Source organism: Epinephelus moara, chromosome 7, assembly GCF_006386435.1.
Source record: "Epinephelus moara isolate mb chromosome 7, YSFRI_EMoa_1.0, whole genome shotgun sequence".
Classification (NCBI taxonomy): domain Eukaryota; kingdom Metazoa; phylum Chordata; class Actinopteri; order Perciformes; family Serranidae; genus Epinephelus; species Epinephelus moara.
In genome coordinates this window covers 8,637,208-8,655,709 of record NC_065512.1, presented here as the reverse complement: position 1 = coordinate 8,655,709, position 18,502 = coordinate 8,637,208, and the positions used below count along the sequence as shown (strand labels likewise).

The following is an 18,502-nucleotide window of genomic DNA, read 5'->3' as shown; positions in this document are numbered from 1 at the left end:
GGAAACTGTCAGTGTGTCACTCTGTCAGTCAGTCAGTCATTCTACCAGTGCGCCCCACTTTTAAGTCAATACAACATATAAACACTTTAACTATCTGCCTTTCAACGTGCTACCTCAACTACTAAAGTACAGTTTTAGCCCACTAACTATCCCACTATTGGCAATGGTACTACTGTGCTTTCAATAAAGCAATCCTACTGTCAAATTCACAAAAACTCTGAATACATTGCTCTTCTTAATGGGTTCACTTGACTATTTAATCTGCAATTTCCTATGACCTGTATCCCAAACACACACCATGTGAAACTGTACGTGGGCAACTGTGCAATGGGTATGGACTAGTATCCATATATTCTACATATTGTGTTATAAATATGCACAGTGACTGCCCTCTACAGGTTGAAACCTGGCTATTGCAATTTAATTTAGCTATTGGCTGATCTGGTGGGTGAAGGATCAGAATACTTCCTCCACCACTGCAGCTGACACATCATTTACAGCATCACTGAAGTTTTGCCATTGCCAGTACTGACAGTCTGGAAAATCACATGGTTAAGGTTATTTAACAGCACGTTGATTGCACTACTGCTGCTTCTCTTTTTCCTTCTTGCAGCTTTTATTTATGTATTTATTTTGGTGGCATCTCTCCCATTCTCAGACATGTGCCAGAGTACTTTCACAGTACACAACACCTGCCCTTACGTTGTGTTGAGGGGGCGTTACCTATGCTAATCACTTACATACAGTATGATCTAGTAGGATTCATCAGTCAGCATGCCTGGGTAAAAGCAAATTTGGAGGATTAAGAATGATTGGTGCATCTGTTTTTTTTTCTCTTAACACTAAATTAAGAGAAAATATAAGATAAATTTAAGAGAATGTTGCTGCACAAGGCCCAGTGATACATTTTCTGTTACTACATCCATTCTGTGGCCTGATGTGACACAGATGAACAGCTGAAACGGGTCAGTGGTGAGTAATTAAACAAAGACGGATGGTTTCATGAGCAACAATTAATAGTCTCATCTAGATAGATAGATTTAGATTAAAATTATCACCAGATATGTTTTCATCTTACCATGCCTGGAATGAAAACAGATTTTTATTTTGTACAGACCCAAACACCACTATACTGTCTGTCCTCAGCAGCAGCAGTGAATGACAGTCAGGAATACTGCATACAGGCATGACAACTGCAAGGACAGGAGGAGGAATGATAGCTGCATGATCGAAGTTTATAAAAATGCAGCGTGATCACCACACAGCCATTTCATACAGGAGAGAAGCGAATGACGCACATTCAACCTGTTGAGACATCTGGACAGCTCCACATGGCTGAAGCTCCACACTGTGAGGAAGTCATTGAGTTTACCTGCCCCCTTGTGGATCACATCTGTCATAAGACTATTGGTGCATTATTAAACTCCGTGGCTCCTATCCCACAGTAGTTTAATGATTTCTATCATGGATCTGTCAGAAGCTTAGCTGTGTGCCACAAACACTGTCTGCAGTTGATAATTAATGCATGCTTGTGCTATAATTTCTTTTATTAATCAGATTCATTGACAGTTGCACCTCGGCAGTGGCAACCTTGAAGAGTCAGAGAAATGCTTTCAGTAGCATTTAATAATAGTATTAGTTTTACAGCAACTGATATTTTTTTCTTTTGCTCACAACATGAAGTACTTTAAAGCAGTAAAGAACTGTGTGGGGTGTTTAATTTACTGTGTGTTCATAAAGCAGATGCTTATACTCAGTCACATGCACAGATAGACCCCTGGTGATGCTCAGGCACCGGTCCTTTTGCAAGACTTTTTTTTCTGAATTTATTTTACTTTATTTTATTTTTACTTTATTATATTTATTTTATTTTATTTCTTTATTTTATTTTATTTCATTTATTTTTGTTTTATTTTATGTCTTTATTTTTATTTTATTCTATTTTTTTTCATTTTATTACTTTATTTTATTTTATTCTATTTTATTTTAAATTTATTTTATTTTATTCTATTTTATTTTAAATTTATTTTGTTTTATTTATTATATTTTGTTTATTTTATTTCTTTATTTTATTTTATTCTATTTTTATTTATTTATTTTGCTGTTTCTTTTAATCATTTTACATTAGAGTTTTTACATTTGGCCCATGGCACCAATTCTCAGTTAAAAGCGTGTTGTATATGTCCAATGACTGCATTTGGGTCGAGCCCCTGCCCCTCCCTCTTTCACATCCCTTGTCAGAGTCACCACAGTTAACCAAGGCAAATCTGGCACCCTGCGGAGCAGCATCACGTCTCCCTGACCTGCCTTCAAGGACAGCCAGGTGACTATAGTGACTGCCCTGAGCTTTGGCATTGTTTGTCACCATTATGAAATTAATCCACCGTAAAAACATCACAATACAGGCAGGCTAATTTAACCAATAACCCACCACTGAGTTTAACAAGTAAACTAGTCTGCCGTATAACCACCTCTCTGGCAGTTTCGGGTTCAACAGAGGAGCGCGAAGCTGCACGCGTCTGTTCTCTAAGATTATTTGATTAAAGCTTATTTAGAAGATGCTTATAAGAGCTAGTATGTGGCTATTTATAAAGGAAGGAGGAGGAGAAGTAAATGAGGAGAACAGAACGCACTTGAAGCCTGATTATTGTAACTGACCACAGGCCACTTGTCTGGAGGGCAGATTGAGTTGATTATTTTATTTATTCAAAGAACAGCGTTTTTAAATTTGTGTTAAGATTATTTGATTGTGATGGTTATTTATTTTATGGAGCACCGAAGTGAGCACAGTGTGGCGTTGTTGCCCTTGTTGTTGCCTGTTATAAACGTACATAAATGTAGAAAGTCTACATGTAGCAGCTGCTGGGTGTATGTAGTGTAGATCTTGAGACACCTCAGAGAAACATTTCCCCTGATCATTCCTGTGCACAAATGTACCGTATGTACTCCAACCTCAAGAGCTCTTCTGGTGCCAGCAGACATTTAGAAATCTCCTTGCAGGGTGTACAAGAAAATTCTGCATGCCCACATGCAAAAGAAAATTGTGGAAGGGATGCTTTCTTTTTCACTTGAGCACCTGCATCACAAAATGTCTGTGTACGGCACTGCTTATACAGAAGTCTTAGAAATTAAAAAAGGAACAGAGCAGTTACATCAGAACTATATATCTGGTGTTCAGACACTCTGGGAGAAATGTATGTCAAACATCTTTTCTGGTGCAATATTTAACTATGTGAAGGTACAGTACTGGCTTAAAGGGACAGGTCACCCCCAAAAGCAAAGATATATTTTTCCTCTTACGTATCTATTTTTTTTACAATTGTTCTCAATTCCTCAGGCACACTTAATGAACAGGGACTCATGTGATCTTCATCATCACCTTCATTGCACAGCAGAAGTCATCTCTTCTCATCTCAAATGTGTTCATTTTCACTGGTTTCACACATTTTATTACTTCCTTTCTCACAACAGTTCACACAGATCTCACTGAAATATCCCAAACTCTGTTGGACTGACTGTGTTGAACAAAAGGGAGACATCTATTCACAGCTGATGAAAAATTCTTGCATATTTATGAGCCTCTAATGTGTGAAACTTCTGTGAAACTTCTTCTCACAACTCTTCAATCGGCAATCAGTCCTTATGCACCTATAAAGATGTCACCTCTGTGTCGCTGTTTAAAGCATGGATCCAAGAGGCAAAGGCACGTAAGGAGAGTAAGCGGTCATGGCGCAGGGGCCTGAGTATCCAGCATGTCTGAGTTTGGAAAGTATAGAAACAAGACTAGGTCAAAATCTAGTGTATGGTCGTTGCAGTCCAGCCAAAAAGAACGATAGGGAAAAATCTAATCCAGTACAAATCACAATGTTTCTGAGTATCAGTGGCGTACGGTAGTTAGGACGGGCCCCAGTGCACGTTATTATGATGGGCCCCAGTGCAAGATTTTGCATACTAGCTACAGCTTGACATTAGATAACACCAACGTACATATTGCTGAGCAATCATCAGTGCATATTTGTATGTGACAAAAATACCAAATAAAATAAGAAAGTATTCATTTAATTAATTGTTTTTATAGGTTTATTTGTTGTTTTATAGTTTATGTAAAGTAATCATATAACTTTATTGTAGAAAGAGCCTGGTCTAAAGTCATTGAAGCAGTAACTTGCGGCATCAGAGACCAACGATAAAGGTGTCCTTTGACGTCGGCATGATACGCGGCTAGTTGCCGTGATAGTTTAATGGCGGAAATGTGATGGGACAAAGACAAAAGTTAAGGTGGCAAAAGTCCAAGTGGGGCAGGCCGGAGAGGTGGTCCAACAAACATAGACTTTCATCCAAGAGAGCTGTGTTCACATCCTGTAAACTGTATCACTGTTGCCATTTTGTATCTTCAGTCATTTTCTGTATTTTTTTTTTTTTGCCAAACAAAATAAATAATAAGAGTAACTACTGTTTATTGAGGACTCTCACTGTCACTTTGAGGCACCAGACTGCATTGTATCTGAATCAAAGGTTGGACAAACTTTGTGTTCCCATTGTAAGATATTAGATTATTTTATTTTACTTCACTGCAGGAGGTTCAGGCTGTCATAGAGTTCTTTAGTTTTGTATTTTAATAACTGGCTTGGTACGGCTCTCAGTGTCTCCTGACTGTGATGATGGAGAAATGTATCCTGCCGCTCTATAGAAGGATTGCTGTTTTCAACGTACATAAATATATCCACTCGTAATATCACATCTTATGAGAAAAATAAAAGCCCCAGTGTTAGTGTGAAACCTGAGGTTGTTGCTTAAAATAACATCTTAATTTACACACCAGACAACACACAACTCTTTTACCACAGCTGCTCAGTGTCAGCCGATCATTACTGTGGGCCATGTAACACGTGTGTGACTGTGTTCCTGTGAAGAAGGCGTGGCTGCACGTTTCAATAATCCTGGGGCCGTATTCACAATCATCCCAAGAATACTCTCATAAAGCTCCTAATTTAGCCTAATTTAGTAAGGAGTCCTAGCTTAGGAGTGATTTAGGAAAGTTCTCAGAGCAACTCGAGAAAGGGACAGAAACTTTTACCTCAGTGAGGAGGTGTGGTTGACCCCCCTGCTAGGTGTGGTGCATTCTTTTAACAGGTGTGATTGGTTGTCACAGACACACCCTAGGTGTGGACACCCAGTGGAAATGAAATGAACTGCTGACTGTGAAAGTGTCATTGTTAGTGTGATCACTCTGCTGATGGAAGGTTGAGACAGACTCAAGTCATCACTGCTGCACTGTGGCATTTTTTTTCCCAGTTTTCTATCCTAGTACTGTGATAACTTATTGCATTGGGTGGAAAAATGTGTGTGTGTCCCAAATGAGATCGACCACAAATATTATCCCTCCACAATATAATCTGTGGCATTACATTTACTCCCTGTCATCCAGTATTGGGAGATGATTTCTCTGACCTCTTTGTGTTTCTGCCATGTTCTCCTCTGATTAAGAACCTCTAAAGCCTCGTAAAAGTCCTCCTCTCTATTCCTAACAGTTTTTCAGCTCCTTTAAGGTCTAAGATGCTCTGTGAATAACTCTTATCTTTACAATGACCTAGTCTTAACTTTAAGGGGAAATTTTGAATCAAGAATTTTGACACTAGGAGCAACTCTTTGCACTAGGAAGCTTTGTGAATACGGCCCCAGGTTTCCATACTGTTTTTGTTGTACTCTTCATCCAGAGGAGGGCAGCGTGGCCTTCTGGTTGTACTGTAAGTAAAGCAGCTCAAGTGGAGAATCAAATGAATAACTACAGTTTGCTTTTAACCAGGAAGTTAGCCACTGATTAGCTCTGTCAAGTCACAGAAACTGAAAGTGAGACTACTTCCACTCTTGTGAGTCTCCTTTCAATGTAAAAGTCAGATAAAAAAGAGTTCACAGTTGGAGCAAATATCTTACCCTGGGAAAGCAGCTAAGCCTTTTCCCTGGAAATTGCATTTTGGGACAATCTACATACAGTTAATTTATATTATTTCTTCAGTCAGTATTACATATCAGTGTGTTATCAATAAGAGAGAAAGAGAGGTATATGGGTGGATTACTGCACAGGCTGACTGGAAAAATTATATGGAAATGAATAAAGGCAAATTATGTTAATATACCATTGTTGTTGGTCTAAAGTGGTTCTTACATTCTTCACTTGTACAGATATGTAGCCTATACACCAAACTAAACCTCAATAGCAGTGGCTCGTCTTGAGTCTCCCTAGCTAGCCTAGCTATAGACTCCATATCCCCCCCAAAAAAAGTCTTGGAGGAAAATAGAGAATTTCATAGTACATGGACATATTCATTTACTTTCACCACCAATGCTACAAAGTTGAAGTACAAAATAAACATGAATAGCCCACTAAAGAGCAGCCATCTTGTTGTAAAACACTATGAATGCTCATTAAGACCTGTTAGTAATGTTAAAAGGATAATTTACACTTAATGGACTGTGTTACCTTCCTGATAAGCTATGTTTTGCAGCTCCAGACAGATTTTTATTTTTTGGTCAAATATGGCTCTTTTGATAGTAGAGGTTGCCACCCCCTGACCTAGGGGAATGCTCTGAGTATACAGGTACAATTTCTGTGTCAGAGATGAGAACACTACAACAGCTACAACATTTTGTTGGTCCACAAAATCAGGCTCCTATTCATTGTCTATGACGTCACAAGTTTGAGACTTAATTCTCAAGTTTCTGTCTTTAAAAGAGAGTAACTCGTGTTCACAAATATTCATTGAACTTTCTTAGGCCATGGAAATATATTTATATCATAACATATATAATACTGGAGTTCTTAATTTTGGTGGTTCCGCTTTAACGGCACCACTTTTATTTTTGAAAAGGACACTCACACCGGAAATGGAGACGGTCGTGCCGTTAGCTTGAAGCTAACCTGATATACGCTGCAGCACTGACAGGTCAGGAGTTTACTTCTCAACGCTTGATCTGCTATAAGACCCAACGCCAGCCTTTACTCTCTGACAACAGCCGCAGAAGTATCGCCTGGATGTTAACAGTAAAGTAAACCTCTCTATTTATTAATTAACAAGACGTTAGTGACGCCATGACTCAACGAAGCTAGCTAACTCTTACTTTAATGCAAACTGTCAAAGAGCTTAGCTTGTTTTGCGGTTAGTAAAGTAGGTTACACAGTTTATTAGACATTTAAGGGGCACATTTACTTTGCCTACTTTGTTCATTGCTTTGTTTCTTATTTTTTGTTTCATACTCGCCATATGACATACAAAACAAATTTGAAAGCTATTTCAAGTAATGCTTCGTCAGTGCAGCCGGATGTGATTGTAACGTTTGATTCAGATGCTTGTAGCATGTACGTTGCACCTTTATACCTGTTTACAGCTTATTTGTTCATGCTTCCGTGTTTGTTTCCCAGCAGTTCAATTACTGTTGGTGTGTGTGTGTGTGTGTGTGTGTGTGTGTGTGTGTGTGTGTGTGTGTGGGTGTGTGTGGATGGGTGGGTGTGTCATTATGACGCCAATTACTGTAACAATAACACACAGAAATCCGGACATATAAAGTACACCAAAAAGCTATTATCCTGCTTTTCACACCAAAAGAGAGATAAACAGCAAACACAATAAGCAGCTTAAAACATCAGATGTATAACAATGATTTTATTTATTTTGATTTAACTTTTATTTAACCAGGAAGTCCCATTGAGACTGAAAATCTCTGTTGCAAGAGAGACCTAGTCGAGGTAGCAGCCGATCAAAACACATTAAAATGCAACAAATACAACATATAATACAAAAATCCCACAATAAAACAACAACTATTCAAACATAGTGGCCTCTTAGGAAAAACAAGCGCATGTCTCTGTCACTACATTCTTTATGAACCCCTAAATTCGTCAATTAAATTGATCCGTGTCCAAGGTGCAGACTAGGGGAATGCAGTTTTCCCCAGATCTGTTAAAACCCAAGGTAATTTAAAAAGCAAACACTTGGAGGAGCTGGTAACTACCAGAGCTGACACACAGAAGGGTGCAGAGTTCAGCTGGAAGTTTGCCCAATATTGCTTATAGATAAAAATACACTAGTGCTGTTGTCTGTGAGTGGTCAGTGACGTCCAACCCACCAAATCATAAATGGAGTGATGAGTATGTGTCTTTGCATTTGTAATAAATCATAGAGACGTATGGTACACTGAATCAAGGCTACGTAACATAGAGGAGGTTGCAAGCATATACAATATGTCACTGTCATCGATCACAGACAGAAAAGTAGCGTCTACACGTTTCTTTCTTAGCACTGAAAATAAAAGATTTATTTCTAAAACAAAAGCCAATCTTTACTTTAAGCTTCCTGATTAGAGCAGCAATATGCACATGAAATGAAAGCTTGTCACCTATCCATATACACAAGTACTTGTATGACTTGAAACAACTTGTATGTTGTAATAACTATAATTAGTTGAGTATGCAGTGGTGGAAGAATTATTTAAATCTTAAAGTTAAAGCAGAAATACTCTGTTAAAAGTAAAAGTCCTGCTTTGAAAATTATGTGTATGTAAAAGTAGGTAATTATCAGCTTAAAGTATCAAAAGTAAAGTACTTAATGTGCAGTAAAATGTCGCCTGTCGGTATTTTACCTTTATGATTTTTTTTAACAATATTACAGTCGCATTAAATGTTGTATTTTACTGCTGTAGGTGTTTAATGTTGTGCTACTACTCAGATTCAGATTCAGAAAACTTTATTTGTCCCAAAAGGGCAATTCATTTTTTCCGCCTATGCCATCCATGTAAGATAAAATAAACAAATACATAAACTAACAGCAGCAATCAGATATCAACATCAACATCAACATGCCAGTGACGACAACTGCACAGATAAACAGGCTGCAACAACAGAAACCAAGATCTCACTCTGGCTCTTTCCAGAGGCCGTGTATATGTAACATTACATGAGGAGCCAGGCAGAAAAAAATATAGATATATAGAAAATATAGACATAAAATAAATTAACATGGTGTAGAGGGTTGGCATAGATATTTGCAGCTTGGTTACTATCAGCATTTAGTGGCCTGATAGCAGAAGGAAATGAAGGACTTTGCTCATCAGTTGTTTTCTGCGAGGCACATAATAGTATAACTTCTTTATATACTGTTGGGTAGTTTAATCTACAGCAATGCTGCATCATATTCTATAATATCATCATATGTTTGTAGGGTAGCTGTCCTCTGATCTCCACAAAGTCAACATGTTATGGTGTCAGAAAAACAGCTGTTTTCAGCTTTGTGACGATGCATTCCCCGGCTGATCCAAGAGGATTTTTCAAATAGTTTATCAAACTTAAGAAGTAGCTGGAATTAATCACATTTGGAGATACATGGTTTTCACAAGACAGGAAGAGTATGGACAGTCTCAATCTAAAAACTAAAGCTGTCAAATTAATGTGGAGTGAAGTATTAGTTGTAATATTTACATTTGAGATGTGGTGGAGTAGAAGTATAAAGAAGCATAAAATGGAAATACTTGTCCTTAGTTACTTCCCATCACTGTGTGTGTGTCCTCTCCTTACAGGCATGGCTGTGTTTGAGAACTGCTCCATCCTGTTGGAGCTGAAAACTTTGCCCTACAAGGAGAAGAAGAAGCTGCAATCAGCAATAACAGAGAATGGAGGCCACATTTCCTTTGTGGTCAATAAACAGGTCAGCGGATGTGATCACTCCTCACTCCTCACTCCTCACCGGTTAAGGGCCTTTATTAAAAACTAAGTATTCTTCTCCAACATGATTAATGTAGATGCAGCTTTCATGAATGTTCATATACAGTAACAAAAATCTTCTGATATCTGCCCACATTACCCACAGTGCTCTCTGATAGTGACCAGTGATGTATCCAACCTGAGCTCCAACAGGCTGCGCAGCATCCAGAAATACCAAACGCCCGTGGTCGGGGTGGATTATGTGCACAGCTGTGAGGAGAGGGGATATCTTCTGCCTGTGGATCAGTACAAGTTGGATACTTCCTCTTCATATCCTTCTTTTTCGCCTCCTCTTCCTCTCTCCTCATCGAAGCCACTCTCACAGCAAGGTATTGAATCATTATTATGGACAGTAACTGTCCTAGAAAAGCACATAAATATTGATGAATACCAAGCAGATCATCTGTGCAACAAAAACAGTATGAACATTTAAAACAGCTTAAAACTTCAAACTGTTGTCACTTCTATTTTTATTTTATATGGGCATCACTCGTGCTTTAACAACAAAAATACTCTCATCAGGCCACCTCTGTCAGGGATCCACATAAAGAACAAAAGCAAAACTCAAGTCTAACTTTTTTGTACAGCACATTTAAAAACAACTGCAGTTGATCAAAGTCACGAAACAGGCACCAAACAGGCATGAAATACTGAAACAAATGAATACAGACGCAACAAAACGTGTGTCAAAAATGCTGGTTTGCCTTGTTGGCTGTTTCCAGAGGAAACCAGGATAATATTAACTTCCAGGTTGGCCGACAAAAACATGTCTTCTCTGCACCTCTCTACACAAAAGCCAGTTGTTGTCTAATACAGGAAACAGACTTCGACCCAAAACTGGCCTGAAACCTCCAGCGCAGGGCTGACTTGTCGGTACAGAAAGTGAGAATTTCCCTTTTTACGGATTGAAGGAGTAGATATGCTTTCATCCCCTTTTGGCAAACTGTGTTCAACAAAATATTAATCATATCTGAGTATTTTTACATACTTTAAAACTTGTCTGGAGAGGATCTTTAAATAAAAATGCAGATATCAAGGATTCTGCCTTTGAAATAGGATGTAGTGCAGATTTATTGATCCCTGTTGGACGAAAAAATGAATATTAACTGCAGCAGTAAGTGGAAGAATCCTCCCAAACCCTGACGCTGATATTTGTAAATGCGCATTATTTAACAGTTTGTGCTTAAACTTTAAAATTACATTTAAACATGTGCAGTGGGGGTTTGTGCAGTGTGCAGTCAGTGATGTGGGAATGAAAAATGTTAATCAATCACTTTGTTTATACTGTCTCAGCCAGTTTGAGGGCAGTGTAACACAATCAGTGTTAGGACTCAGCCTGCACCCAACACAACCACTCATGATTCATCTCAGGCAGAAGTCATGAGTTTATTGTTGTTCAGTAGTTGTTTCCTCCCACTTCTGTTTCCACATTGAAAAATGGACATGATGATTTAAGAATACAGTGCAGACTGAGTCAGCAGGTTTAACCACATAGCAGCCTTTGGGTCAGATCAGGGGTGTGTTTGCTCATCAGGTGTGTGCACCTCTGTACTTTGTTACACAGATTTGCTTTAGAGCTCATTCAAACCTGCAGCAGTGTTGTGTAACGAGCGCTTTGTGAAGTGTATTTAAAAGAGTCTATATGTCACTAAGTTTACACAGCCTGTGTGTACTCAGGTTTAAATGCATACCACTTTTAATGCATGTATTGCAGAACTTATGACATGAGGAGTGGCATTTATGTGAACGTGCTCTGTCTTGTGCTTTGTAGCTTCTGAAGTGCCAACAAGCAAAGCAGCTGTGAATAAGCCATCCAGGGGCCCAGCCAAGCCTGTAAACTCTGTCAGTGTGATTCAGAAGGCAGAGACTCCGGGGGGAAATGGAAACATCCTGGAAAAGTTCAGGTGTGAACAACGCTCACTGACTCGACAGCCTGGATGTGCACAGTTGTGTGTTGCATTTGCACTGGAGGATGAGTAATGAAGGAGACAATATGACACATAGTACACTCGTACTAATTGCAGAGATGGTTAAATATTAAAGGTCCAGTGTGTAGGATTTAGGGGGAAATGTTGCCAGAAATTGAATATAACATAATAAGTAGGTTTTTCTTAGTGTATAACCGCCTGAAAATAAAAATCTTTTGTTACCTTAGAATGACCCGTTTATTGCTACCTAGGCAGTAGGTCCTCCTCTACCGAGATCGCCATGTATGTACCACTATGTTTCTACAGTAGCCCAGAGCAGACAAACCAAACACTGGCTCTAAATAGGGCCATTAGCATTTTCAACACGAAAACGAAGCCGCTTCGGAAACTAATTACTTGTCATGTGAAACTGCTTTATTCAGTGTTTTTACCATTTTAAATCACCAGGGGTCTCTTTTATAAAACAGTGTGTAGGATCCATACTAGAAATTTATGTGCAGACAAGTGCTAAAAAATGGCGTGCACCTAAAAATATTCAGCAGTTTCTAAAATCAGGCTTCCACCTCACCATTTGCGTCACCAATTTCCCGTCTCCAAAGTGTTTGAAAGCGTGGGTCAAAGTTTCTCCCATCAAGTCTGCTTTTACAGATTACAACTTTTGCGTGGGAAATGGCGAACGCCGCTTTCAGGCCTTGTTTTGTGCGTACACAGTGTTTATAAATGAGACCCTGAGTCCGCTTGTTTTAGAGAGAAGGAAAACTCTGTGGATAATTTGGCTCGCAGTAAAAGGCTCCTGAAGTCTGGATCTTAATTTGTCAAAGAAAAAAGGTGAGCACACATTAGCAGGTGCTAGGCTAGCGGCCCATCTTAGACATGCCCAAACATCGTCAGAGAAACACTGATTTCTAATGTGAAACTGCTTTACTAATTGTTTTTACTGGTTTAAATCACCTGGCCTGTTTGTTTTGGAGAGGAAGAGACCTCTGTGGATAATTCGGCTCACAGTAAAAACCTCCTGAACACTGAAGGAGCTCTAACTGGGAGAAATTGCAGCTGGTTGAAATCTGCCATCCTCACCACTAGATGCCACTGTAACTCCCAAAATCTTACATTTTGTGCCTTGAAGTCTTTTTAAAAACGTTTATTTAGCATTGTAAATATGGCGTAACACTTTTGGCATAGTTACAATAAGCAGGTGAGGCCTTTATAAAGCTTATTTGTAGCCTATTCCTGATTATCTTTGAGCATTTTCTGCAGAGAGTGGCTTTCGCTCATTCACGGGGAGGGCATGTTTTGCCACTTGAAGATGTAGCCCACAAAGATAATTTCTCTTCCCTTAAATCTTAGTGTTTTCCGTTCGAAAATACAGTTGGTTCATGGTTGAAAGAGCTGGATGAAACCCACCACAAGATTTTAAAGTCAACATTTAGTTTCCATAAACATGTATGCAGAAAACTGTATTCCCAAATAACACGTATAAACTTGCACTGATTGTTGTCACTTGTTATTTCACAGAATTTATACTGAAAATGATTCTGATATTCCAACGTATCCGGATAATTTCAAAGTGGCCAAGTATTCCATCTTTGAAAAGGTAAAGCTACAATTTATTTTTAGCTTTTTTTGTTTTTACTATTGCGACAACGAGGGTACTGTAGTCACTAATATTGATACATTTCTGTCTATAGGCAAACAGCAACACTTGGTGTGTGCTGGAGCTGCAGAGTTGCAAAGGAGAGGAAGGATGGCAGTACCGTGTGGTCAAGTACTGGAAGGACGATATACTGTCCAAGGTATGAACTCTATTTATGTCACTGCTTGTGTCTCAGCTCACAAATGACTTATTTACTTGTTAGAAATTAGGCAATGTCATTCTTTTTTGGAGAGCTTGACATTGAAAACAAAAAAAAGTCATTTGGTCACATGGCCAAAAGTCATATGGATGGGTATGTACTCGATTTGGATGTCAGTATTTCTGATGCAGGCATTTAGATCCTTATAGCAATAATGTTGGATCTATGCAGCTGCAAATAACATTCCATGTTTTCAGTCAGACATCACTTGATCAACCGGTAAAGGCAGAATGGTGACCAGGCATACGAGTCCTGTTAGCTAATCTCTACAGTAGGTAGGTAGGCTAACCCTAAACCCTACCCACATTTTGCTTGGGTGGTCATTTTGGACCCTTCTCTTAAATTTAGGGCTGACCCGAATGCTTCAAAGAGTCAGTCATTGCCATGGTAATGGACATCCAACTCTGTATTCAAAATTTTCTTTTGTCTCATTTTATTTTCCTACTAGTAAACTGGTAAAGGAAACTGAAAGGGGGTGGCAAGTGTCAAGACACCAGTGAGGCCAGTGTCCTCAGTGCAGTCATTGACCCCCGCTCCAAGCCATTAAATTGACGCTAGGACCTACTGTTGGATGAATATTGCATATGAATATGATTTATTACTACAACCCAACCCCCCACCCCCACTCTCTGCTGCACCTTTAAATATTCGTGGGTAATTATCACTGAATTTTCAAAGCCCCCAAATGCTATTCAGGACAGCCCTGCTTGCATTGTTTCACTTTATTCTGAGCTTTTGGTCCATCAGGCCTCATTAGAGCGTACATGAGTCAACAGTGCACAGGCAGGTAAAAGCAGCCAATCCCATAATAATCATTGACAGTATGCGGCACACCTGTGCATAACCCTCGAGGTAGAAGCTGTTGAGAAGTTTTTCAAGCACTGACACGAGTACATGTCATACATGTTATTATAGACAACAAGGGATGGAACACAGTTAGTGCAGCAAATACATACACAGTCAGGAAGCACCTTATAATAGTGCCATACCATTTTATTTGATATTTAATGGGGCTTTGAGAGGGATCAGGCTTGAGCCATCGTTACTCTGAGATCCCCAGTTGTATCACACAAGGACTGTTATGAACCGGCCCCAAATTCCGCATCAGACATGAAGAAAAGAAACTTGGTGACATCTTAGATAACAGCATGACACTCATATCAAAGTCCATGTTGAGGCCCTTAGGCATTAAACATGTCTCATGTTGCTTTAGACACTCACATAGTGCTTGACATTTTATCGATATACGTTTATGACCTGTTTACGAAATGTTCTCCTTTATGTCTTGAAACATGCTGTCTTCTGTATTATCCTGTGAAAGTAAACTGAAGTTAAAAGGTGTTTGCAGTAGTGTTAAACCAGTGTGGAATTAGTGTGAGAAAGCTCCTGAACATTTAGACCATCACAGGGCACGAAATTGACCAATGAAACCAGACACCCAAGTTATCAAGTGAGAGTCGGCAGTTTTGGCCCCATCAGAGGCTTCAGACGCAAGTCAGACTTATGAAGAATAACTTTCAGGTTAGAAAACTCTCTGTGTTTGTGCCAACAGAAGGTGGCGAAAAAGGATGCGATGGTGTTCTTGTCCACCTCAGAGGACGCTCTGGAGGTGTACAAGACCCTGAGAGAGACCCTGCAGGCTGCTGGTCTGCAGCTGAGGATCAAAATCCCTCCACAGGCAGTGGACCTGGGCTCCGCCCCCCTCCAGCAGGTCTGACACACTCACTGTACATCACTTACACATTTAATAGACATTTTATAAAGCTGCACACAATAATGTGAAGGGTAAAATACTGGTTTACTGCAAGGCATCGTGGGGACTGTAGTTTTTGTCACAGCATTTCAATGTTCAAGTAGCTGTATTTTCTTCAAATCTGAACAACCAGAATGTGATTAAATAAAATTTCTGGCCAACTTTTAGGTTTTTTTAGTTTATTCATTTATTTTTTTAGTTCATGCTGAGTTAGTTAATTCACTAAATGTTGTGTAATATGACACATATTGTTCAAAGCAGTGGCTCCCAACTGGTGGGTCACGGTCTAAAAGTGGGTCTGAATGGACCACAAGTGACTCGAAACAAGTCAAGTTTGTAAAAAAAACAAAAAAAAAACTTCATTTTAAGTACAGTGAATTTCTGGCACAGAGCTTTTATTTTCATGTGCAGTTTCCTGCTGTAGAGTGAGTGACTAACGTAAAGCTACTCAGGAGAGACGACAAACTAACTCGATGACACTAAATAAATTAAACGGTGTGGACCTTGAACTGATGACTGAGGAGAAATCTGGACCTTGTGGCTGGACCAGTTGAAAACCACTGGTATATAGTATGTTTATGGTTATTAATTAATAGTCACCATAATAACAAATTATGAATTATGATAATACATTACACTATATGATCGTCTTAAACTTTACATATCTGTTCCAGTGTTGGGCAACTTACTAAAAATCAGTAATTAGTTACAGTTACTAGTTACGTATCCCAAAAGTAGTTGAATTATTCCTTCATATTGTATGGTACTGTATGTCAAAGCACTTTGTAACTCTTGTTAAGAAAAGCGCTGTAGAAATAAAGATTATTACTTTAAAATCTGCTTCAGCTCTCTCATAAGTGCACACTGTATTGTTTACGTGTCGCTGTGGAACAATGTGCAACAAGACAACTGTCAACTTTTATCCATTTTATTACCTATTATCACTATGATGAGAGTCTAAAGTAGACCAATAAAACACAGTAGATAAGTTTTCACAGTTCTATTCATTGTGGCCTGGTCAGACCTTTAAATCAAGCGACACAAGTCAGTTTTAAAAACGCTTTTGGCAGAATAAAATGAAATTAAACTGTTCCTCAGACATTTAATAGTGATTTCTTCTCACAATAGCAAATAAAGGTGCTAAATAAATGTGATATATAAATCATAAACACGCTGACATTTATCCTTTTAAGCTTAACAGAAATTTAAATCCTTGACATAGACTATAACTCACCTGTTTGTCTTTGATCTTGAGGAAGGAAAAATGATGTCCATATTTCCAGGACAGCAAGCTCATTACCTGTCAGCCATTATGTGCAGTGACAGTCTAATAACAATTGATTGATCCAGGTTATTTATGTGCCACCGTAAGGCCAGGTCTAGTTATCGACCAGTGGGTCCTGCAGTATTTTAAATAACGTGAAGTTATTAATAACATACAGGAAATTTAAGAACACAGGTCTAATCTGTCTGAGAGCAGGGTCACTACAGGTGACGTTACATCATAACAAGGAAAAAATCCAGGGTATAGGCTGTGTTTGTCTGCTATGATGACGACAAAAGTAACGAGTAACGTGTCCATTTGAATTTCAATAATTGTAATTGTGTTAGTTACAAGTTACATGATCATAATCGGTCATAATCGTCATCACAATACACTCGAATGTCTGTGTTTCTTTGACCCTAGAATTAAAATGTGAAGGGAGGTGTGTCTTACAGTAAAATGTAAGGTTTACAGTATTTTCTGCACACATTTTATGCTCTTATGTTTGTGTCATTATGATGTCTGGCGCCTGAGAGTAGCTGCTGCTGGACATTTGTGTAGCTGAATCTAATGAGCTGATCAGCTGATTTATATGTGCCTTGTTTAACTTGCAGCTGCTGCTGGAGGAGAAGCTGAACACAGGAAGCTTATCACAAGAGGTGGGCGTATTTGTGGAGCTGCTGTGGACCGAGGCTCTGGGCTGCCTCGGCAACATCCTCAGAGTTCCGATCAATAAGCTCAGCCTCAATGATGTAAGGTTCTCTCTGTGGATTGTTCTGCGAAATCTCAGTCTGCCCTCAGACTGCTTAAATCAGCTGTCCCATCAGCCTGTAGTTTGTCTCACCTTCCAGGAAAAGACAGGCTAATCATGAATCTCATTATGATTATGCCTGTGCTCCATGCTTTGTTGGTGTTTGTGTGTGTGTGTAGGTGAGCAGGGTCGAGGGCTTGTTGCTTCAGGCTCAGAGGAAGCTGAAGGAGGCAGATCAGACTGAGGTGGCGTCTCTTTTTGACGAGATTTACACCCTGCTGCCGCATGTAACGCCCCACCACTCCCCTCCCTCTGCCAAGCTCATCTCTCAGAAACTGGACCTCTGTCAGGTAACACAAGAACATGCACGCATTCACAAACACGTGAACTCAAGCACATACATGAAAACAGATACAAATGTACAGAGAACCCAGAGAACCAAATATTCATATGTCCTAAATCCATGCCACACACTAAATCTAAGCAGGTTTTAATTTGGAATAGTGACCAAATTAAGCATACTCAAAACAGTCAGTAAGTGTACTAAAAGTAAAAAAGTTTTCCAGACCTGACATTGTTTTGGAAAAGTTTTAAATATACACTGTTTTGCCTGTTGTTTAAAACATGCCCATAAAATCCCCAAAACATTTTTTTCTTTTTCCAAGTTAATCCGAGATGTTCTGAACGTGACTGAGATGACACTGAGAACCCCGGTGCTTTCCTCTCTGGGGAAGTACCGCGCTCTGAGGTGCAGCATCGAGAGCGTTCCCCAAGGCACCTCCGAGTTTCAGGCTTTGACCTCTCTGCTGCAGAGCAGGTAACGTACCGCCTCAGACATGCTTTTTTATCCGATATCCTGGAGGAGTGCAGAACCTATTAGCCACGATGCAGTGCCTCTAAACCCCCCCAATAAATACGTCTATCCTCAAAACCTGTTGCAGATATAAAAGCACGACACCTGTTAATTGTGTTACTGAGTATATTTTCTACTCGAACATGGGTGCTGGCTGTGAAAATGACAACTGCATCAGTTCGGAGCCAAATGAGATTTGCGCCAGGTGTACCATCGGATCCTGTACCTGTTTTAGAGGCACTGGATTTACACTTTTCTTGAAACAGCCTAGTAAAGCATGCTGATGTAAAACTTTTTTAGAACAACAACTTACAGTTTAACACATGCACTTGCTGATTTTTCGACA

The 18,502-nt window shown here is 39.3% G+C and overlaps 1 protein-coding gene across 3 annotated transcripts in view; it reads left to right on the top strand.

Moving 5' to 3' along the window:
• Nucleotides 1-6,908: 6,908 nt before the first annotated feature.
• parp4 (poly (ADP-ribose) polymerase family, member 4) overlaps nt 6,909-18,502 on the top strand; it is a 42,689-nt gene continuing 31,095 nt past the window's right edge. For 2 of the 3 annotated variants that reach the window (XM_050049165.1, XM_050049163.1), the window contains exons 1-10: nt 6,909-7,042; nt 9,571-9,698; nt 9,861-10,083; nt 11,526-11,658; nt 13,198-13,276; nt 13,371-13,475; nt 15,088-15,246; nt 17,167-17,304; nt 17,483-17,653; nt 17,969-18,120. In XM_050049165.1, the coding sequence (XP_049905122.1) occupies nt 9,573-9,698; nt 9,861-10,083; nt 11,526-11,658; nt 13,198-13,276; nt 13,371-13,475; nt 15,088-15,246; nt 17,167-17,304; nt 17,483-17,653; nt 17,969-18,120 (1,286 nt within the window). In that variant the 5' untranslated portion in view covers nt 6,909-7,042; nt 9,571-9,572. Of the gene's footprint in view, nt 7,048-9,570; nt 9,699-9,860; nt 10,084-11,525; nt 11,659-13,197; nt 13,277-13,370; nt 13,476-15,087; nt 15,247-17,166; nt 17,305-17,482; nt 17,654-17,968; nt 18,121-18,502 lie in introns of all 3 variants that reach the window. The other variant, XM_050049164.1, reaches the window with a different exon arrangement.